Raw genomic sequence first — 24,560 nt, 5'->3', positions numbered from 1 at the left:
ATCTCGCAATTGTGACTTTTTCCCCCCTATTATCTTTATTATTATTATCATCATCATTATTATTGCTTTTAAATCTTATTATTTATTTATACTGTGGCAGAAACAGGCTTTCATAGTTTTCAACATTGATAATAATAAGAAATGTTTTAGAGCAACAAATCTGAATATTAGAAGGATTTCTGAAGTGACACTGAAGACTGAAGTAGCGATGCTGAAAATTCAGCTTTGAAATCACAGAATTAAATAACATTTTGAAATATGTTAAAATAGAAAACAGCTATTTTAAATTGTAATAATATTTCACAATATTACTGTAAACACCTTGGTGAGCATCAGAAATTTATTTTGAAAATTGATGCACAAACCAAGACAATAAAAAGAAATGAGATGAAATGAAACATAATGCAATATATATTATCTGAATAAAATTATATATTTTAATGAGACAAAACCAATTGTGTGTAAGAGAACCTTTTTTGCTGTAGTTTGAGCACTTTTGTTTTGGTTAGGTGCTGCCTTAATTAAGTAGAAATTGACAATGTACTTTTGTCTCCAAATATAGCCAGTATGAATTTAGTCTAGCCATGAATTTGATCCGCAGTGAATTGGACTGTCTCATTTTTCTTTTGGAAATGGAAGCATGAATCATCACTAGCTATTTGTAAGAAAAGGCTCTGTCAGTCGGGGCCCGCGTCGGGGGTCTGACAGTTGAAGAGCACACGCCTGCAGTGGGAATGGAGAAAAACTGACAAGCGTGTTTCCACCTTACACTGCATGCGGGCTGCGAGGGAGGAGGCGGCGCAGGATTTGACAGAACAGGCAGTCAGTCTGGCTCCAGTAGGCATTGCCTCTCAGCACATCAGAGGAGCGATCCCTGAGGAAACAGACAAATAAAAGACAAGAGAGACAGTGTAGCCGCTTCTGTCTTACATCTGAATGTTCACTTTCATCTGTTTTAGACTAGCCACCTGCACCGCCTTTGTTAACCGCGCTCGTCTTGTTCCGCATTTCCCAGCGTGCTTTTGGTCACAGCTAGCATTTACACGAGGCGTGTTTGAGTGCCATTTGCCGTATTCTGCCTGCCACTCTCGCTCACCGGCGATTGATGAACAGGAAGTGATGGCTGGCTGCTGTTTTTTCCTTCATGACCGCTCTTAGCAAGGTTATTCTCCATTCCCGTGGCTGCTTTTCTCCTCCTTCACTCGACGGCACTGCAGCGTATTCCCTAAAGGTCACGTTTGTGATGTCTTGCAAGCTGTTTGACGGCTGAGGCGTGGAGATGGTGCAGAGCCTGTGAACTCCCACAAAAAAGTATATGCTTGTCCTTAGCATGTGCTTGCATTATATAATAAATATAATATAATAAACAAGTAGCAAACACGCTGTTATTTATTCAAATATATTATAAACTTTTCAAGGAAAACATTCAAAACTGATATTTAATTATGAATTCATAAATTGAATTGACTATTTTTGAAAGTATGTAATTAAATTAAAATATATATTTATAAAGAATGTAGAGATTTTATTCTGTATATATATATATATATATATATAATAATCTAGGAATTTATATCATATTAATAGTAATATAAAATGTATAATAATTTATTAAATATAACAAAATTAATATTAATTTGTATTTTGTTTAAGAAGTTTATAAAATTTTTACATTTAAATATTGATTAATTATCGTTTTACTTGGATGTTATTACAATTATTATTAATTAGCATGTCTTACAATTATGTAACAAAATATCAAACCCAGTTGCATGTATTATTGTAGCAAGCCTTTCAAACAAAACATTACAAAAATGTATTATTAATTTAATCATTAAATGTTAATTTAATTGTTATTTGAATTATTATCAATGAGCATTTTTATATATACATACATTCACACAAACACACACACACACACACACATATATATATATATATAGAGATATAGATATAGATGTAGATATAGATATATACATACATATACACAAACTATGTGGCAATTACTTTAATAAGCTAACTTTTCAAACAAAATATGTATTAAATTGTTACATGTATTAAGTTATAATTTATTAATATTACAATTATTGTTTTAATTAAAATTTTATTTAAATTATTATTAATTAGTATTAAGTCACATTTATTTATTATTTATATATACAGGTGCTGTCATATAATTACAATATCATCAAAAAGTTGATTTATTTAACTAATTCCATTCAAAAAGTGAAACTTGTATATTATATTCATTCATTACACACAGACTGATATATTTCAAATGTTTATTTCTTTTAATTTTGATTTTTATTAATTTTGATTAATTTTGACGCGTTGTACGCTTAATCCCTGACCCTCCGCAGAAACAATCCCACTTGATTTTAATGTCAGTGAATGTGAATGCTGGCAGAAGGCTAGGAAATTCCACATCACATTTAGTAAACTGCCCCATGCGCTGTGATTAATCTTGATTCGGCTGCAATTAGATTGTATCAAATCTATATTTAATTATTTCTTCTGTAGGGAGAAAGCACTCAGCTTCGGCTCTTGGCTCTTACTCTTAAAAGCCGTTCCCACTGCTAACCAGCCACAGTCCCAGTCAGACATTTACTCAAAAGAAGTGTGTCGTGACCTCACCTTTAAGAACAGTGGTGTGGAGGCCGGTGGTCCTCCATTATTTTCCCTGCTTCCATGGCTAGAAGTCAGAGAAATGGAGGAATGTGGTGAAGGAATACACACGCTAAAGAGCAAGAGGCACAGATGTCTCGTCTCGATGCACAGAGCTTGTTTCTCACCCTGCCCTCCTCCACAGCAGTGTGTGTTTAAATAAAGCTCTCCGCACACACACAGTGTTTGAGAGAGTTTATTACCTGCTCTCGTCTGGGTCATCAGTGTGATGTGTCTGTCAGTGACAGGATGGTGATGGAACAGGCCGGGAGGATTGTGTCAACCGTCCAGTGGGACTTGACACACCTTGGGATATTGTGTGGGAGGAACAATAAGGCCAGTCTCCTCTGGCTAAAGCTATCGACGTGCAGGGAATAAGACTCGACCCGCTCCTCTTCCAAAACATCCTGTCAGGAACCTGTGCAGAATTTCATGTCATCCATGTGTTGTTTGGAAAGATGCAGCTGCACTTTCAAGCTCAGATGGGGATGCATATGTATTTTGATTGGTTTGTTAAAGCGCAAAATGCATAATTTCGTAAAAAAAAAAATTAAAAAAAAAATTAATCTGATTTTAGAAAATATATAAATATTTAAAATATATATAAAATTCATTATAAATATATACAAATTATTATATTATATTATATTATATTATATTATATTATATTATATTATATTATATTATATTATATTATATTATATTATATTATATTATATTATATTATATTATATTATATTATATTATATTATATTATAGGGCAAATTCAAACGGCTTTTTGCGCTTTGGGAAGGGGACACCATTTGTAGGGACGTTCAAAACGAAAGTGAGCAACTGAATCCCTTCACGTAGGGCCCTTCCAGAAGTCCGTTAGCGAAGGGAACATACGATGGTCGATACGTTTGTGATCATGTGATCTTCAGTTAGGAGATCTTGCGATGCATTTTAAAGCAAACTTGGTGTTGACTTCACATACATTCGTAAGTAGAACAGGCTGATTAAATTTGTATTTATTTTAATGTAAAATATTTTTCATTAGAGATTGAAATATGATTTAAGACGGTAGTGTAAGCAAGTTTAGTTTGAAATAGTGTAATAGTAAATAAGACACAATTAGACAATATTTGAATAAACTAATAATAAGAAGAAATATTTATTTGCAACAACTAATGAAGCAATGAATGCTGCATGCATGCGCAGCGTTGTCAAGGTAACATCTGGTCAGTCATTCCCTTTGCCAGTAATGCCCTACATGGTCTGCCCTTCGAAGGGAGTAGGGCATAGGGGTGCTCACTTCCGTTTGGAATTCGCCCATAATATTATGCATTTTATAAATGTATTTTTTTTAATTATAGCAGTAATTTTTTTTTAACGCAGGGGTTTTTAAACTTTTTGATGACAAGGACCTTAAAATAATTCATTTCACATCCAAAGACCCGTTTATGCTATTAGCGACATGCTAAATCCACTAGTTACCACACTGATTTTTAACCATTTTGTCCATTTTGTGTAAGCCATGTTTAATATATATACTGTGTGTACAGGTGAGTGACGGCAGTCTGACGGTGCAGGCCATCACGCGGGAGGACCGGGGGGCCTACAGCTGCCGTGCCCACAGTGACCAGGGGGAGGCGCTACACACCACCCGCCTTCTGGTGCAAGGTGAGCATCCACGGATTGCAATGTCTGTGTTGCAACACATATCCATTGATTTTCCTTCTCCAGCAAAGAGATACATACACAACAAACAAATGCATCCATACACAAAAAGAAAACTTCCGGTAATAGTCAGGAGAAGCAAGAAAGCGTCCTTCACTGTCAATATTTATCCTTTTCGCACTACTGTGGTCATCGCGTCCCGTCGATACTAGGTGCAAAGATGCAAAGCCCTCAGTGCTCCCTGGTTAATTAGTCTCTTTGAGTGAATCTGTGTATGGACACATCAGTGTTGTCAAAGTCTGGTCTTTCCGTCTCGTCACTCTAAGCACATCTGCCGCAGTCAATATGCTCAGTCCGCTCCATCTGCATAGATCACTTCCTGTCACTCAGCTCCTAATGGAGCCTTCCAGTAGAAGCTGTTTACAGCCCTGCTCGGAGCGATGGAGGTGATATACTGCAGGTTTACAGTTACCGCTCATGTCTTGTACACACTCACTCACCTTCAGAGTGGCCTGTTTATTTATTAACCTGTAGTTCACATGAGGATCTTATATATCTTATATGAATCTGAAATCTCATAACTGCTGATTTACACCCTTACTGAAAAGATCAGATCGCATTAATTTCTGTGCTGGTCAGCCAATTTGTGCCAGGCTGGTGCTGGTCTAGCTGGTGACCAATAGGAAAGGATCAGAATAGAGATCTCTTTATATTTCAGATATTTCATCTAGACTGTAATGAGAATAAAAGGAGAAAAGGACACTGGTTATCTCTCCAGCAGTGCTCAAACTACCAAAGTAAAAAAATCAGCATTCACAATAATTCTATATTTTCTGTTTTCATTCTGTGGACCAGCATCTATTTTCACCAAAAAAAAAAAAAAAAACCTTATGGTGACATAATTGTGACAAAAGGTCCAAATTGAGATACTATGCCATTATTATAACATAATAAGAAGAAATTATGAGATACTCTTTAAGACATAAAAAGACAAAATGTCAAAAGTATACTATGAACAATAATTATGACATTAAGACATAAAGTCATACAGTAATCATGATATATGATATGAATATAACTTAGTATCTCATACATTTGACTTAAAAATTTGAAAGATCTCATACTTTTGATATAAATGTTGAAATTTGATCAAGTTAAAATGACATAATTGACTTATCTTGATTTTTACTTTTTGTTATGATTCCTACTTAATTTTGTCATAATGTACACTTTTATAATGGACTTTATAATTATGACTTTGTATATCATAGTTTTGACTTTTCATCTCAACCATGACTCAGTATCTCATAATTTGTATATTTAATCTCAGAATTATGACATTTTATCTCATAATCATGATTTACCTAAGCATTTTGTTTTCTTAAATGGCAGAAATGGGCCTCCATACCTTTTGGCCTGGCTTCTGAGAACATGTTAAAATAATGATTTTAAAGGGATCGTTCACCCAAAAATGAAAATTGTGTCATCATTTACTCATGTCATTCTAAAGCTGTATGAGTTTCTTTCTTATGTTGAACACAAAAGATGATATTTTGAAGAATGCTTGTAATCAAACAATTGATGGTCCCCAATTGACTTGCATAATATTTCTTTCCCTATGAAGTCAATGGGGACCAACAACTGCTTGGTTACCAGCATTCTTCAAAATATCATCTTTTGTGTTCAACATTCGGTTTGGAACGACATGAGGGCGAGTAAATTATGACAAAATTAAAATTTTTGGGTGAACTATTCCTTTAAAGGGAAAACAAATCTGTCATCAACACACTGGTCCAATTAATCCATGGATCAAACGTCACCTGGAAAAAGATCTGGCTGTCTTGTCTCCTTCATGATGGATATGAGGGGATCTGTTTGATAAGTGTGTGAGTTTCAAGCACATGCAAACAGAATAATGGTTGTTCGCTCTGAGTCAGCACCTGGTACTGGTACCACAGTCTCTCCCCATATGGCCTCCGCGTTAGTACAGAATGATGAAGTGGTTCAGTTTATTATCCATGGGCCGTGTACAGTATGACAGCAAACATGAGCAAGCTGCCTGTCACTGGCTTTGTGGCTTTCACTGCAGTCAGATTTATGGCAGTGGAGCATGGCTGTGAATACAGAGCAGCACGCTAACACACAGCCTGCGCTGGGAAAACCTAGAGGAAGAATTTAGAGGACGCTTGTGATCACAGAGCACCAAGAAACATCGTGGAGCTTTTGTCCATACTCCCTACATAACCTTCTAAGAGCTGTCTGATGTATACTGAATAGTAACCATATATTTGTGATGATTTGCTGGCGAAAAATGAAGCAACATCTTGAATATCACTATAATTGTAATGCAGGGCTTTCAAAACAATTTAATATTTTTCCCTAAATTAGTGAAAGCTAATGTATGAAAGCTATGTAATTTCATGCATAAAGACCAATTTATGCTGTTGTAAAATATTAAGGTTAAAATTATATAAAGAAATTATGTTGTTTTCAAAAGAATTGGCTTTTATTTTGATACAGTATTAAAGAATAAATTAAATGCAAATTATTATTTAAAATTATCTAGATAAAATAGCCTTTGCATAACGCTAACATCTTATATTCTGATCATTCACATCATTAAAGTAATTTATTTAATATTTACAACAAGATTGTCAATAGAATTAAATAATAGTGATTTATCTCATGATTTGATAAATATCTTGGTAGCTTTTATAACCCTAAAATCATTCTAAGACACATTGAAGACCCCTGTTTTAAAGGGTTTTTTTTTTTGCTTTTGTTTTTTTACTTGGACATTCAATTTCTAAGATACCTAGACATTATTAGACCTATTTTGCGATCTTTTGGTGTGAGATGTTGTAACAAGATAATCAGAATAAGAATAATTTAATTCATTTCCTTGAATCAGATGTAATTATTCATTTCAAATAAATGTTTCAAAATTAGTTGGCATCATCACTTAAAAATTTAAAAAAGTCAGTGCGAGGCTTTTTAAAAAATGTTTTAGTATATGTCATAATGTTTTGTGTGTGTAAATATAAATATATATATATATATATATATATATATATATACCGTATTGACCTGAATATAAGACGACCCTGATTATAAGACGACCCCCCCTTTTCCAGATGTACCTTTTGAAAAAAGGCTTTTTGAAAAAAAGGCTTTTTTTTTCTCTCTCTGTAAATCACATTTTTTCTTAAATTATTTTTATATTGCATATTTTTCCTATTTTAATTTTTGTTTTGAAAGTTTGGTAAATACTGGTAAAATGTACCATTATCAACAATGACATTTAAAAATATACATTTTTTGATATACCATAAAAATAACAGGTAGCCCATATGAATTATACATTTAGTCTACCAAAATTTTATTATCAGTAGAAGTGAAATCTTATTGTAGTCTTCAAATCTGGGTACTGTCTTACGTTAAAAATCACTTACAGAAGAAGTTTGGTCCCATCAGGCTAACATGACAGTCATGACTGGTGTAGCTGTAAGCTTTTCTTTTTCTTTTGTTTTCACTCGCAATCTTTACAACACACATAAATTACATATTTCATGACACACTCGTTTTATCCGTTTTTGGCGCCACCTATTGTTGTGGGTGTATTATTGACATGTCAAAGTCTAGACCCTGAATATAAGACGACCGCGTTTTTTCAGATGTATTTCCAAGAAAAAAAAACATCGTCTTATATTCGGGTCAATACGGTATACAGTGGTCGAATTGTAAAAAAAAATCAGCGGGGATGGTGTGGTCGGGGGGTTGGGTTCTTGTGGCTAATTTTACACAATGATTACAAAATTGGTCTCATTTTTAAAAAGTGTTCTATTTAATGAAAAATTAGCCTTATTAAATGAACTATTATTTAAGTTTTATTTTATAAGATTTTTTTTTTTTTCTTCTGGGGCCTGAAATAGAGGAATTTTGGTCAGTATTGATAATTAAACAATATTTTGCTGAATGTGTTTTTGTGCTGGCACCTTGGCTGGTTTAGGTCTGTCATGGATTAATGAATATGACAATAAAACCGCCAGAGGGGATGCTTTTTGTCATTTTTTTCGACCAGGGGGTTGCCATCCCCCTGCATCCCCCCTCAATTCGAGCCCTGTATATATATATATATATATATATATATATATATATATATATATATACAGTGGGGCAAAAAAGTATTTAGTCAGCCACCAGTTGTGCAAGTTCTCCCACTTAAAAAGATGAGAGAGGCCTGTAATTTTCATCATAGGTATACCTCAACTATGAGAGACAAAATGAGAAAAAAATCCAGAAAATCACATTGTAGGATTTTAAAGAATTAATTGGTAAATTCCTCGGTAAAATAAGTATTTGGTCACCTACAAACAAGCAAGATTTCTGGCTCTCACAGACCTGTAACTTCTTCTTTAAGAGGCTCCTCTGTCCTCCACTCGTTACCTGTATTAATGGCATCTGTTTGAACTTATCAGTATAAAAGACACCTGTCCACAACCTCAAACAGTCCAACTCCAAACTCCACCATGGCCAAGACCAAAGAGCTCTCAAAGGACACCAGAAACAAAATTGTAGACCTGCACCAGGCTGGGAAGACTGAATCTGAAATAGGTAAGCAGCTTGGTGTGAAGAAATCAACTGTGGGAGCAATTATTAGAAAATGGAAGACATACAAAACCACTGATAATCTCCCTCGATCTGGGGCTCCACGCAAGATCTCACCCCGCAAAATGATCACAAGAACTGTGAGCAAAAATCCCAGAACCACACGGGGGGACCTAGTGAATGACCTGCAGAGAGCTGGGACCAAAGTAACAAAGGCTACCATCAGTAACACACTGCGCCGCCAGGGACTCAAATCCTGCAGTGCCAGACGTGTCCCCCTGCTTATGCCAGTACATGTCCGGGCCCATCTGAAGTTTGCTAGAGAGCATTTGGATGATCCAGAAGAGGATTGGGAGAATCAGATGAAACCAAAATAGAACTTTTTGGTAAAAACTCAACTTGTCGTGTTTGGAGGAGAAAGAAACACCATACCTACTGTGAAGCATGGGGTGGAAACATCATGCTTTGGGGCTGTTTTCTGCAAAGGGACCAGGACGACTGATCCGTAAACGAAAGAATGAATGGGGCCATGTATCGTGAGATTTTGAGTGAAAACCTCCTTCCATCAGCAAGGGCATTGAAGATGAAACGTGGCTGGGTCTTTCAGCATGACAATGATCCCAAACACACCGCCGGGCAATGAAGGGTGGCCGTGAAAGCATTTCAAGGTCCTGGAGTGGCCTAGCCAGTCTCCAGATCTCAACCCCATCGAAAATCTTTGAGGGAGTTGAAAGTCCGTGTTGCCCAGCGACAGCCCCAAAACATTACTGCTCTAGAGGAGATCTGCATGGAGGAATGGGCCAAAATACCAGCAACAGTGTGTGAAGACTTACAGAAAACGTTTGACCTCTGTCATTGCCAACAAAGGGTATATAACAAAGTATTGAGATGAAATTTTGTTATTGACCAAATATTATTTTCCAACATAATTTGCAAATAAATTCTTTAAAAATCCTACAATGTGATTTTCTGGATTTTTTTTTTCTCATTTTGTCTCTCATAGTTGAGGTATACCTATGATGAAAATTACAGGCCTCTCTCATCTTTTTAAGTGGGAGAACTTGCAAAATTGGTGGCTGACTAAATACTTTGCCCCACTGTATATATACACACACACACACATTATTTATTTTAGTTTTTTTTATTAGAATTTAATTGCATTAAACTTTTTCAATCCACTTGGCAACAATGTCTGCTTAATTGAATTGATGGATTAAATCTTACCAATTTAAGCCATTCCGAGTACAAACACTGAAACAAAACTGAATATCTGATCATATTGAGATATGTATATGTATATGTATATATATATATATATATATATATATATATATATAAGCAATTTCATCTGCCCTACCTGGAATTTAGAGCTTTAGTTGGAGTGATTTAGAAGAGGAACGTCTGCTCTCGTCTGAGTACCAACAAGTCAGATGGAGACACATGAACTGTGCTGAGCCAAAATTGCCTTGGCCATGGGCTGTTTTGTTTAGTAAACTAGCAATATTGTTTTTACAAAAAGCAATATTCTCATGAAGCCTCTGGAGAGGCACTCTAGTTAAAACCTGCTTCAATAACATGAGCACGAGCAACGCCAGGGATATTTTTAGATGCTTTCAAGTGATGCCTTTTGCGATTTCATTTTAATAAGCAAAGCTGCGCTACTGTCAATAATCCCCTTAGATGCAGTGTCATTTGCTGCACATTAAGGAAACATCCAGGAAGCTCTCAGCATAGTCCACACATGAAGATTAGAAGATATTTCACAGCTAGTCATGGGCTTGTTTGTGCAAAGAGCAGCGCTCATGCTGGATCTTTCTGCAGAGCACCCACAAATCTCACAGCGGTCCGAGTGTCACGACAGTATTCCTGCCTACCCACACGTCTAATTAAAAGTCTATTGGCAATTTCAGTGACAGCCTCATGTGGGAAGGATAATATCCTCTGTGGGAAGGTCTGACAGTAGTATCCTGTCTTTATTAGACAGGTTTATGTACACACATAAACATGGAGGAGAATTAGGATAATTGCAAGGAATACCACATCTGTGGCATGCCTGTTGATTACCACAGACAATAATTCCTTTCCCTTGTGTATATAAACAAAAATGAAATGATTTTGCACTTGCAGTAAATACGCTAAGAAACACAGGTAAACGGCTGGCACAATGTCACACTGTTTTGAAAGTATAACCACTCTAACATGTTAGCATTAGCATGCTAGCTTGTTAGCATTGAGTTTACAGGTTGTCATTTAGACAACCTGCTTTTTTTTAAGTTGCTCATAAATATAATATGAATAGCCTACTAAAGAGGTTTTGGGTTGTGTTTCACAGTTTGGTTTATGTATGTTTATTTGATCCTCTTCCTTTTGTTTTCCGGTCATGTCACTGGTTTATTGTTTTGTTTAATTAGTCTTATGTTATAATTGGTTGTTCTTGATTAGTCTTGTTATCTTGTTTGGCTCAGAACCAGAGAACAAATGGAAGGAGCAGGAACTATAGAATAGAGGGCTGGGTTTTATTTTTGCGCTCCTCCTCTCATCTTTCAATCGCAACAAACTAACGGCTGAAGGGGCATGGTTAAGCGAATTCTGCCCAAGCCATGGGCCAAGCCGTCAAACTGACGTCATCAGAGAAGGAATGCCATTCCAGAGCGGAAGCAAATGATTAGATTTTGATTAAAGATTACGAAGACCAATAATTTTCTTCAGTGGATTAACTTGCATGGATTAATTTTTCACTTTAAGACTAGAAATGTGTGGTAACAAAATAAATATTGTAAATTTTGATTTCATTCGGACTTTAAGATGATAAAATTGAGCTGAATGCTAGTTGTTTGCCATCAGCTCAAATGAAAGCCTGTTTCCAAAAAAAATAAATAAATAAAAATTACATCTCACAGATGTGTCTTTATTTTTCACACTGTGTAATTTTAATTGTAAAATATTGTAAATAGCTATGGAAAAAAACATTCACTGTAGGTTAACAGTAAGTTCCCGTACTATATACAGGGAAAAACTGTAAAAGATCTAACCAGACATTTCATGTAATTTTACAGTAAAATGCTGTTAATTGTAGTTTTTAGAAGTAAAAAAGAGAAAATCAACTTATAATTTACAGTCAAAAACTGTAAATTGATATTCCCAGAATTCCCTGTGTGACACTTCACATTTGAAAGTGTTTTGTTTGAATAATCATGTTACTTAATAGTTTTTATCAGTTATGTACATTAGGGTTTTATGGTGCATCTTCTGTTGTTTATTAAATGTTTATTGCATTATTTAAGCGTCATGTGTGTTACCATGATGGTGTGATGTGTTTGCATGAATGACTCTGTGCACCATCTGTATATTAGTATACTTCCGCTTGTGGAAAAGCTGCTTGTCATGAACTTTAATTTTTCTGTATTTTTTACAAAATTATTCTGGCAACCACAGCTGACAAAATTATTTTGTGAAAACTACAATTCCTGTTGTACAGGTTATACAGTAACTGTTACTGTATATATCATAATTGAAACTTTAATTCACAAATGTGTCTGTATCTCATAAACATCAACCATTTATCTTACAGATGTCTTTCTCATACTGTACATATAATTTTATATCTCATAAATGCACATTTATTTCTCTCAAAATGTAAATTTACTTCTCATAATTGCACAAATATCTTGTAATTGCAAATTTGCAAATGTATCTATTCCTCATACTGCAATTATGACTGTACAGTTGCGACTTTTTCAGTTGTGACTTTATATTTCAGTTACAGTTATATTTATTATAATTGGGACTTTAAATCTCAGAACTGTGACTTTATCTCAAAAAAGTTCTCATAATTGTTTCCCTCACAATTGCAACTTTACTTACAGCTCACATTATTCTAAACAATAACCCAAATTTTTCTGTTTTGATTTTTGCTTATTTGTCTGTCTATAACCCTTGTCTCTGTTTGCCTCCACCAGGTCCTCCATACATCGTGTCACCACCTGAGAACATCACTGTTAACATATCCCAGAATGCCCAATTTACGTGCCAAGCAGAGGCGTATCCTGGCAACCTGACCTATACCTGGTACTGGGAGGAGGACAACGTCTACTTCAAGAAGTAAAGTTATGATCGAGTTCACTACTGTGCCAAGTCTCAGAGTCTTGAACACAGAAACTGCTGTGTGTGTGTGTGTGTGTGTCTGTCGGTTTTAGATTAGAGCCACATATATTTTTAGACCCAGAATCCCTGAATCTCAAGCCCTCTACAGCTGCATTAAGGCAAATGCTAGCGCAGTGACACGGAGGCGCACACAGCAGGTTTTTATGCCGGGATGGGAACATCTTGTGACACTGTGCTTGTGTCATCACATGCCTAAAAAAACATGCTGATCATCTGAAGCCGAGCCAGAAGCTGTTCTGACTCCCCCAAGCGTGGCCGTATTGACCCTCTATATGCAGGGCTGTAGTCTGTTCCTCTCTGTGGAAACAGGCCAGAATAGTGTTTCCGGTACTATTGAACTGCGAGGGGCGGACGGATGTTCATGGGAATATTCAGACTGCTGGCCAACTTGCACTTTGTGTAAAAACACTTTAGTAGACACTGATATTTGTAATCAACATTTTTTTTGCTTAAAAGTGATTTTTTTTTTTTTGTCTGCAGACATACATACATCCTCAGGGTTGTAGATTATGAAGTCTTTAACAGGGGTCTAAAGCGGTACTGCAGGGGGATTGCCAAATATTGTCTAATCTCAAATTATTTTATTTTATTTCATTTGTTTTATGATTTATTTCTTAATGTTTTTGTGTGTGTGTGAAAAGAACAAAGTTTATTGATGGAAAAAAAATATATAAAGTTAACGTCAACCAAAGCCAAAGTTAAGATGCTAAAATTTAACTGAATGCCATTTCCCATCAATTTTATAAATATTAAAAAAATTGTCTCATAATTGTGACGTTATACTCACAAAAGTGTCTATATAATTGCAATAATTGCAATTTTATACCTCACAAATGGATCTAGTTACCATAACTTACAAATGTGTCTCATACATTTCTCATAATTTAGATTTTATCTCATAATTGTTTTTTTTTTATCCAACATTATGACTCTCATAACTTTGACATTATGTCTCACAATTACAATTTTATTTCTCATAATTGTGACTTTACGCTCAGAGTTTTGACTGTCTCAAAATTTCAATCTCATACTTGTGACTCTTAAATTGCTACTTTTTCTCACATTTTTCATTATATCATATTTGTGACTTTCTCGTAATCTTGCTTTTTTATATCACAATTATGACTTTTTCGTAACTGTGACTTTATATATCACAATTGCAATTTTATTTATCACAATTGTGGCTTCATGTCAAATTTATCAAAATGTCATACTTGTGACTTTCCCTTAATTTTCTCACAATAATCTTTTTTTAAATTATTCACTCTGAAGCAGAAACAGACTGCCATAATAATGAGACATTGTAACAGCCTCAGTTCTTCTCGGTGTACAAACACGTTTAATAATATTTTTCAAACGGATCATCTCTCTTCACTTCCCTGCAGTGATCTGAAGCTCCGCGTTCGCATCTTTATTGACGGAACCCTCATTATCTACAGAGTGAAGCCAGAGGATGCTGGGAAATACACCTGCAGCCCAAGTAACAGCCTGGGCATCTCCCCCTCTTCTTCAGCTTACCTGACCGTGCAATGTGAGTTTCACCTTCAACCTCTTAAAGAACCTGCAGCACCAGGCCTGCGTTTGAAATCTCAGTCTATGTCCTGTGTGCCTTTGAGGTGTTTTATGTCAAGTATACTATCATCAGAGCGAGTAATTGGTGTCTGTCACGTACAGGGACAGAGCTATTTACACCCTTTGAGATGCCTTGGTGGCTGCCAGGCATCTGAGATGTTCTAGTTGCTGCATCTCTCTGGAGGGTTTGAGAGCTCGCTTCCATCTGCACCAGGACTCTTGTGGTGCTGCAGGAAGTGGCGGATAAGCCCCGAGTCTGAGCTGCCTCTGTGTCTGTCTGTCTGTCTCTCTTGGATAGAAAAGACAGATTGGAGAAGCCTTACTTACTGCGGCCACCATGAAAAATTGGAATCGTGACAGTTATAAATGACAGCCAAGAGTTGTCACTGAAGCAACTTCAATTCATTATTAGAAAACAAATAGTTCCAGCTCAGAATTCTAAAAGAAGCCGCTGAAACACAGACAAAATACACAGATGTGAATGCAAATCAATGTTCCAAGCCTACAATATCACCTACAGTTAAATATATATTAATTCATTGAGGTTATCATAATGAAGAAATATAATTATTTGTATTCACAACCTTGTCACTGTATAATAAACATTTTCTGTTTCAGTGCTTTTAATGAATTATATATATATATATATATATATATATATATATATATATATATATATATATATATATATATATTATTATTAAGAAATATAATTATTTAAAATTATTTGTACTAACAACTTGTCCCTGCATAATAAACATTTTCTGTTATATACACACTATAAACACATACACACACTACACACACACACACACACACACACACACACACACACACACGTATATATAATTAATATTAAAGTTAATAATTTATTTTTGCATGTTTCTTTTGTGATATTATATTATATATTAATTACATAATTAAGATAAATAGTTATTTGTACTGACAACTGCATTATGCGCTTGTCACCGTATAATAAACAAATTATAAACAAATTCTGTTGTAATGTTTTATATATATATATATATATATATATATATATATATATATATATATTTATATATATTTAGAGGGCCGTCCTTAGCTGATGCGGGGTCCGGTTTGATCTAGGGGCGGGGCCCCTCGGTCCACTTGCGATCGCGTTCGGGTGGGGGTAGTTGGTACCCCACTATATATATATATATATATATATATATATATATATATATATATATATATATATATATATATATATATATATATATATATATATATATATATATATAACATGTATAAATAAAATTGCACAAAATTAAATAATGGACTTATAATTTTATGTTTGTGTGTGTATATATACTATACACACACACACGATAGTTATAATAGGAAGAAGGTGTACGAACGTGAATTTTCAGCTAGAAAGGGGGCGTATAGAATTCAAAAGATGGCTTGTTTCTCTCATTTTACCACCCAGAACAGTATGTCAGGACGACCCACTATATATCATCACAGCAGAAAAGAGGTCAGGGGTGACAAGGGGGCCTTAATGAATTAACTGAGGGGAAATATAGCCTGGCAGTTTGAAGAGAGAAGAGATTAACTGTGGAAAAGCACATTATATTGTGTCATATGCCGAGCAGTGGCTGACTGTTTCATTAGCAGCCGCTCCTCTGTGCCGCTGGGGTTGTGCTACATCAGTCAGCGACACCCCAGGGCTGCTGCAGGTGAGAGAACTTCACAGGAAGGGCTTTAAATAACACTTACATGTTCCGTTTCCACACATCACTTACATAGGCTCCCGAACACTGCGATTTTGCAGTGAAAATATGGGAGATGTGTTGATTTAGATTTTAAAATCTATAACTGCTATGAACCGTATTATGATGGATAAACAAAAAAAATGGATAAAGTACTTTGACAGCATAGCTAGACTGACTTGATTACATCATCTGTGGTATCTGCTTTAGCATAATTAACATTATTACCCATGTTCCTCATTCCTGTTTGGACTGTATCCTCTCCGCAGACCCTGCCCGTGTTGTTAACATGCCACCTGTCATCTACGTCCCAAGAAAGTTGCCAGGAATTATTCGCTGCCCAGTGGATGCCAACCCTCCAGTTACGTCAGTCCGATGGGAGAAAGATGGCTACCCCCTCAGAATCGAGAAGGTCTGTAATGCATGGACTTCTGACGTCTGAAATGTCAAGACTCTTGACAGTTTGACAACACTCAGTTCTCCTCTGTTCCTCTCACAGTATCCTGGATGGAGCCAGATGGCAGACGGAAGCATTCGGGTGGCAGAGGTTACTGAAGACTCCCTTGGCACCTACACCTGTGTGCCTTACAATGTCCTAGGTACCATGGGACAGTCCCCCCCGGCCACTCTGGTGCTAAAGGTGAGTCAGTACATCTTAATTAAAAAGAATCACATTTTCCTTGAATTTTTGAGACGTTCAAAAGATGTTTTTTGAGATGTGTTTTTGAGAATTTTTGAGATGTGTTGTGTAGTTTGTGAGGTAAACATCATCATGTGACCCCAGGACCCCCCTTACTTCAATGTGAGGCCCGGGGGGGAGTACCGTCAGGAGGCGGGTAGAGAGCTGGTCATCCCCTGCGCTGCTTCTGGAGACCCTGAGATTCCAACCATCGTATGGAGAAAGGTACCATGACCCACCACAACATTACGTATATTATTTTTCCCCTTTTCGTAGATAGTTAAAGGGTTAGTTCACCCAAAAATGAAAATTAGCCCATGTTTTACTTACCCTCAAAGCATCCTAGGTGTATAGGATTTCTTCTTTCAGACGAATCCAATCAGAGTTATATTAAAAATGATCCTTTATCCGAATCGATGCGTTTTTGTAAGAAAACTATCTATATTTAAAACGTTATAAATACTAGGGCTGGACCAGAATAGTCGATTATTCGAATATTCGTTCGGTGGGTTGGCATTCGATTTAAAATTTTGAGATTAGAATATTCTTTTTCTTTTTTAAACACCTGGCATCCCCCGCGAAACGGTTCTCATTCGCGCTTGAATATGAATCGCCCATGAGTGAACGTCATGATTCAGAAATTAATTTTTGAGAAGACAAAAATGCCAAAGACCTCAGCTGTGTGGGAGCACTTTAAATTGAGTGAGGACAAGACAAAGGCAGTGTGCCAAATATATGCGATTTGAAACTGGCCTACCACAACAGCACATCAAGTTTGAAAAATCACCCGAGTTCTGTAAGTAGATTGTTGGTGTAAAAAAAACAAGCTGCTTTTATCCGCCATGTTAATCAGTAATTTTACACATGATAAAAATGTGCACTTAATTTGCTTGGAAAATACTTGCGAATGTAAGGCAGTCAGAAAAAATTATTTTATTGAAACTGTTCGTTAATTAAAATGTGTGATGCTGTTATTCAAAGTATGCTACCGTGTTCTTTATTTATTACAGTTCGTTGAACTTCGTTCATTTATCTTTCGTTCTTCTTTTATTTAAATAGCCTTCCCTTTGCGGTGTAATTATTGTGCTGCTAATTTCTGATTCGGGAGTGATTTGTTTATTAGAAAAATGTTAGGCTACCTTATTAAAAGTATTGCTCTTAACAGAACTGTGTGTTTTGTATCACTAGTGCAGTGTCCGTTCTCGGAGCATATAAGCCCTGCCCGTGTGAGGCACGTCCGGCTCGCGCTGTTCTGTAGTTTATTAAAAGTTTATTAATTCTGAACGTGTCGCGTGTCCATATTGCACCAAAATGCCACACTGCACTCCCTTGGGTCTGCAGCAACACACCCGCCATGCGTGAAGTCGATTGGACGAACGGTTCTCGACATAATAAAAATGTAAACAGACAGACAAACACAAAGAGATTCCTGCCTTTATTAGAGAGAAGAATATGTTCAGCCCCCTCCCTCTGAAGCTTCGAATATTCGGTGTTGATTACTACCGAAGATTCGAAGCTCAAAAAATAGTATTCGGACAAGCCCAAATAAACACTTTTTTTCTCACTTCTACCGACTGCGCAAGTCATTCCGGAGGATGATGTAGGACGTATGCGTCATGCACGCGCCGGTGATTAGTGGAGGATTTCGATATAAGCCAAGAAGAGACTGGTTTTCCTTTGCTAATGTATGGAAACTTTGCTTCCTTTGCTCCTGTAAACAAACTCGCAAGACTAGCATATCTCCGAGGCGCGTGCGCGACACATACGTCCTACGTCATCCGCCAGAATGGCTTGCAAGTATGACAGTGAGAAGAAGTGAGATAAAAATGTTTATAGCATTTTAAATATGGATATGTTTCTTACAAAAAGGCACGATTCACTACAGGAGGCTTTTATTCACCCCCCGGAAAACGTGCCTCAAATGGCTTTATTTGACTACTTTTGGACTGTTGAACAAAAACACCCACCTGCTCCCATTCTAATGCTTGGAAGAGCCAGGATAATTTTTTAATATAACTCTGATTAGATTCGCCTGAAAGATAAAAAGTAATTTACAAGTAAGATGCTTTGAGGGTGAGTAAAACATGGACTAATTTTAATTTTTGGGTGAACGTGTAACCCTTTAATCATGAATTGTTTATTATTGTGTCCTTTGTCAAGGTTGGGAAGCCCAGCAGAAGCAAACATAACATCTTAACAAGTGGTAGCTTGCAATTTGTGTCTCTGAGCAAAGAGGATCATGGGGAGTGGGAATGTGTTGCCACCAACGTAGTAACAAGCATCACTGCCAGCACACGCCTTTTTGTAATAGGTAAATGACCCTTATCTTACTTTCTGTCTCTTATCTATCTGTCTATCTGTCTGTCTGTCTGTCTGTCTGTCTGTCTGTCTGTCTATCTATCTATCTATCTATCTATCTATCTCTGTCTGTTGTTCTATCTATCTATCTATCTATCTATCTATCTATCTATCTATCTATCTATCTATCTATCTATCTATCTATCTATCTATCTATCTATCTATCTATGAAGGCTGTAGCATGGCACTGTGAAATAACCTTCTTAATTACAATATTTTTATACATTTAATTACATTTTTGTACTGTACATTTTTTGGCCCAGGTCAGCACTCCATGTTCAATTTTGAAGGTTTTTAAGGACACAAAATACGTCAGATATGTGATTTCTCAACATGTGCCAGATAGGAAGTGTAGGCTAGGACATTGCGATTCCCAGCCAAGCGGCACAAGTGAGTCATTACAGTAGGGGGGCCGTGTAGCCAGTGGGAGCTCTAACTCAGCTGTCACGTCTGAGAGTTCGCCCTCGGATGACAAGTGATGTGTCAGCGGGCACACAACCCCACACACACGTTATTTGTTTGGTGATGGACTGGTGTCATGACAGTCTAAAGATTATGCTTAATGAGGGAGCAATTAACAGATCCTCTGCAGCTGCTAGGTGCTGATAAGAGATGTGATGGAACTCCTGAATCCATCCTCCACTTCAGCGTTTCCATTGTCCTGCACTTTCCTGCTATTATCAGACTGGGTCAGTCTGTGCACAGAGTTAGTTTATTGTCTAGTCAGAAAACATAAGTGAGAGGAGGTTCAGGTCAGACAAATGGATCTCCTGTTCTTCAGTTTCTTATAAATCTTTCTAGCTGTGTCTGACAAGGCTAAATCCATCTTGGAAAGTAGTTGTTTAGGGACAAACAGTCTGGCCTAGACCTTAAACATTTTGGGTTAATCACTAAGAATGAATTGCGGCCACTAATAGACTAATAACTAATAGACAATAGACCATTAGACAATGTTCCCGGATGTCTCCCCTAACAATGACCCTGCTGCTTGTAAATGTTTAGTGAATTTGTTCCTTCACATTATATTCAGCATGGCATATAATGGATTCTGTTTTGTTAGGCCTCATTTTGCTAATGGGTTTTGGTAGATATGTGAGTGATTCACTCTTGAATATACACTACCGTTCAAAAATTTGGGGTCAGTAAGATTTTTTTAAATAAATTATTTATTTTATTCAGTGAGGACACCAAATAGATTAAAAGTGACAGTTAAGGCTTACATTTTTACAAAAAATTATATTTCCAATAAATGCTGTTCATTTAAGCTTTATATTAATCAGTGTTGGGTGTAACGCGTTACTAAGTAACACGTTACTGTAATTAAATTACTTATCCACTGAAAAAGTAAACTAAGGGATTACTGTTCATTTTTAGGTGATCTTATGAGTAACTAAAGTTACTTAAAGTACTTGCGTTACATACTGTAAATAATTTCAACAGTTCTAAAATTAATATTGAATTTGAAATCTAAATTTACAGTCTAAAACTGAATGCAGCGTCTTTAATCCTCTGCGCGCCTGTGCGTTCACTTTCAGTTTTTCCTGATTCACAGAGAAACCTTAAGTACTCAGATACAGAAAAGACTAAAATCAATAGAATCTAAAAAGGGCCTACTTTTATTTGCGTACACTGACAATAACAACAAAACATGGTGCTTTTATAAAATAAACTAAACAAACAGGGTGCGCTTTCTGCCGTCTAGGTCTCCGTGAGCAACTTTCTATGCATCACAAACTCAGCGAATACTTGACACAGAGACATTAGAAATATGTCTATAGAAAGCTTGAAGTGTCTACTTTTAAATGGACAAATTCAAATAAAAAACGGATATTCTCTGATCATGTAATCCGTGTGAAACTAAAGCGAGGTACAGTCTTTCCGTATCTGAGCTCATTATTTGCAGTCACCTGTGCACAAACGCCCTCGCCTAGATATGAAAAAAAAATAAAAAAATCAAGATTCATCTAATTTTCATTGTTTTTGAAAGAAGACCTGCTATGAGGAATAAGCTGGAATTTACCTCAGAAGAACAGTGTGATCTGATGCGGCTTTATTCAGCAGGGGAGATCATTTCTGTAATTTATTCTTACCTACATTAGTTAACGTGTTATTTTTTACTAGTTGGGCTTTTCCTGAACATCTTGCCAAACTGTATTGTTTAACTTTTCTTAAGCTTTTTTGTTATTCAGATATTTTGCAGAGCATTTCTATTTGTTCTATTTGTTTTAATGCTAAAAGGCTAAACTATTCTCTGTTTGACTCAAATTGAAAGAATTAAGAGTTTAATTTCTATTGTCTATGCTTTAAGGTTTATAGGGATTTTAAGATGTAGCCTAATTGGCGATTTTAATAATTAAGTTACTTATTGAGTAACTAAATTACTTTTCAGACAGAGTAATTAGTAAAATAATTTAAATACAATATTGATGATGTAATTAGTAATAGTAATTAACTTACCCAACACTGATATTAATCAAAGAATCTTGAAAAAAGTGTTTCACGGGTTCCACAAAAATATTAAGCAGCACAACAGTTTTAGCATGGATAAGCATATTTGAAGGATTTCTGAAGGATCATGTGAATAAATTACTTTTTATAAGAAATTATGATCCGCATTCACGAGAACAGTTTTCTTTTTTCATTTTATTTAACATTCATCACTAATGGGGAAAAGACTTTACAGATTAAGTAATTTAACAGATTGACGCACCAAAATAAAAAGATCATGGAAGAGCACGGTGCAAACGACGTTGTTGAAATAAATTACTTTAAAAATTTATTAAAACCAATATTTTTTAAATATTCGGTGAGCATAAGATACTTATTTCAAAAACATTTAAAAATCATACCAACCCTAGACTTTTGAACGGTAATGTAGAATTTTGTGTTTTTAACTGTAATTGAGAGTTTCTGCCTAAGTGGCATGAAGAGAAATGGTAGAAAAAAATGCATAAAACAATAAGGTGTTATCCTGTGCAAAACTTGCTAAGGTGTTTCTAGGTGCTTACTTGTTGGCCCAGGTCAAACAAGCCCATCCCCAAGTCACTATAATATTCTGGCTAGAAATGTCTTAGCTCAACAAGCCACATGATCTGATGTGTCATTTATCCAATGTACCATTTAGGAAGAGTTATGTGTCAAAGTTTAATGCTAAGGGTTAGTGGTTAATTCAAATACATAATATTTAGTATGAGCAATAGTACTAGCATTTTCAGACACTACTAATTAAAAATAACCATTTCAGGCACTAGTCCACATGCGCCAACTAATGTCCACGTGTCAGCATCCACAAGCTCTGCTAATGTTTCCTGGGAACCTGGATATGACGGAGGCTTTGAACAGACGTTCTCGGTCTGGTACGGCCCGGTGTAAGTCCTGCCAGAACCCCCACTAAATATAGTTCCTTCCTCACTTTTTTTCTAAATGTACTTGTGACTTGGTGTAGTCTTTTTTTTTTTTTTTTTAAAAGACCAGCTGTTAAAGCTATGGATTATATGGATATTTAAATGCAAAGAATGAATCAATGGAATGTTTAATGTCAATTTATTCGCATTTCACTGTTTTTCAAGAAATATATATTATGCAATGTGCTTGTTTTTTTTTGTTTTTAAAGTTTTTCATTGTACTCAGTTGAAGTTTTATAATGGAACACTTTCGTATAATCCAATAGAAAGGTGAAGAATGATTTAGGGCCACATGACTGGCTGTCCATACCTGTGCCCGGCTCTCAGACGTGGTTGGTGGTCCAGGGGTTGGAGCCAAAGACTGCCTATCAATTTAGTGTGCTGGCCCAGAACAAGCTGGGCACTGGCCCCTTCAGTGAGGTAGTCACTGTGACTACAGGAGGTGGGTGACACTTCTACACAAACTAGATCTTGTAATGGACCTCTGAATGACCATCTAAATGAAACGCGCTTACAACCTCCCTTTATCTTTCCTAGGGTATCCCATAAGTACCCCTGAACCACTGGTGCTTCTAACTCCACCACGGTGCCTCACAGCCAACCGGACACAGCAGGGTGTATTGCTGACATGGCTTCCTCCAGCCAATCACTCTTCACCAATTGACCGTTACATCATCGAGTTCCGTCTGGGAGAAAGGTGGGAGGTTCTGGATGACTTGATTCCTGCCACTGAGACTGAGATCATAGCAAGAGATCTTATTCAGGTAATACTTACTACTTTAATATTACTACTACATACTTTTGTATGGTACTCGTTAAGTTACCCATAAATAATAGAGGTGAAATTAAAGTCAATGCTATTTGCAGTTTGAAATCCAATTTACTTCTGTCATTTGATGTATTTCTGAGTGAAAATGTCTAATTTACAGAAATTCAATTTAGTGATGTCCGTCTTGTGCACATTCATTTGTTTCAGAGAATGGCAGTTCTGTGACTATTTAGAGAAACTCAGTGAGGGAATCCATTTCCGCTGAAAAGCTCAGAGGATGTCATTTTAATTCAGTCTGACATACAGCGGAGTCTGCTACAAATGTTTTTGTTACAAATCTGTTGGTAGATCTGACACTTCAACCTGTTGGCCTCACAGGATTTGTGACCCACTGACCTGTTTCTCTGTCTCCCAGGACTCTTGGTATGAATTTCGAGCGCTAGCTGTAATGGATGATCTTGTCAGTGAGAGCAGTAATGTGGTGGGAGTGTCAAGTACAGGTGAGAATAAGGGGCGTAACTAAAATGCACCAATTCATTGCTTTAGCCACCTAGAGCTTCACTGCCCTCTGCTGCTCATTTTAGTTAGTGCCCTCCTGTATGTTTTTTTTTTTTTTTGCTGTTGTAGATGTGATACAAGGGTGTCATGCACCTATTTTTTTGGAGGGGGCATCAGTGGCAATCCTGGCTTATTTAAGCCATTTTTGTTGTATGATAAACATTTTTGTTGGACTGACTAAAGTTAGATGTGATTGCTGCCACAGGATGTTTTCCTTATCTACAAAAAACGTAATTATTAAAGATACTAATTTGTTTTTGGAAGTTGCATTCAAAATCCACTTGGCTCAAAAATCTGAACGCCACATGCCCTCTCGATCTAAATAGGAAAGGTGCTTCTGATCTGATAGGCTGCAGTTGTGTTAACACTATGCTATAGTCTGCTTTATA

General features: G+C 36.2%; 1 protein-coding gene across 7 annotated transcripts in view; it reads left to right on the top strand.

Annotated features, from left to right (window-relative positions):
• igsf9ba (immunoglobulin superfamily, member 9Ba) overlaps positions 1 to 24,560 on the top strand; it is a 71,077-nt gene that overhangs the window by 39,218 nt on the left and 7,299 nt on the right. For all 7 annotated transcript variants that reach the window (XR_009266110.1, XM_058745117.1, XM_058745118.1 and 4 more), the window contains 11 exons: positions 4,209 to 4,326; positions 12,891 to 13,032; positions 14,481 to 14,626; positions 16,673 to 16,815; positions 16,903 to 17,043; positions 17,188 to 17,307; positions 19,243 to 19,393; positions 22,685 to 22,808; positions 23,111 to 23,286; positions 23,382 to 23,608; positions 24,029 to 24,113. Coding sequence is in view for 6 of the 7 variants with exons in the window: in XM_058745117.1 (XP_058601100.1) it covers positions 4,209 to 4,326; positions 12,891 to 13,032; positions 14,481 to 14,626; positions 16,673 to 16,815; positions 16,903 to 17,043; positions 17,188 to 17,307; positions 19,243 to 19,393; positions 22,685 to 22,808; positions 23,111 to 23,286; positions 23,382 to 23,608; positions 24,029 to 24,113 (1,573 nt within the window). In the remaining variant the exon portion in view is untranslated. The remainder of the gene's footprint in view (positions 1 to 4,208; positions 4,327 to 12,890; positions 13,033 to 14,480; positions 14,627 to 16,672; positions 16,816 to 16,902; positions 17,044 to 17,187; positions 17,308 to 19,242; positions 19,394 to 22,684; positions 22,809 to 23,110; positions 23,287 to 23,381; positions 23,609 to 24,028; positions 24,114 to 24,560) is intronic.

This window comes from Onychostoma macrolepis, chromosome 15 (assembly GCF_012432095.1).
Source record: "Onychostoma macrolepis isolate SWU-2019 chromosome 15, ASM1243209v1, whole genome shotgun sequence".
Classification (NCBI taxonomy): Eukaryota; Metazoa; Chordata; class Actinopteri; order Cypriniformes; family Cyprinidae; genus Onychostoma; species Onychostoma macrolepis.
The sequence above is the reverse complement of the archived record's forward strand: the minus strand, read 5'-3'. Positions and strand labels throughout refer to the sequence as shown.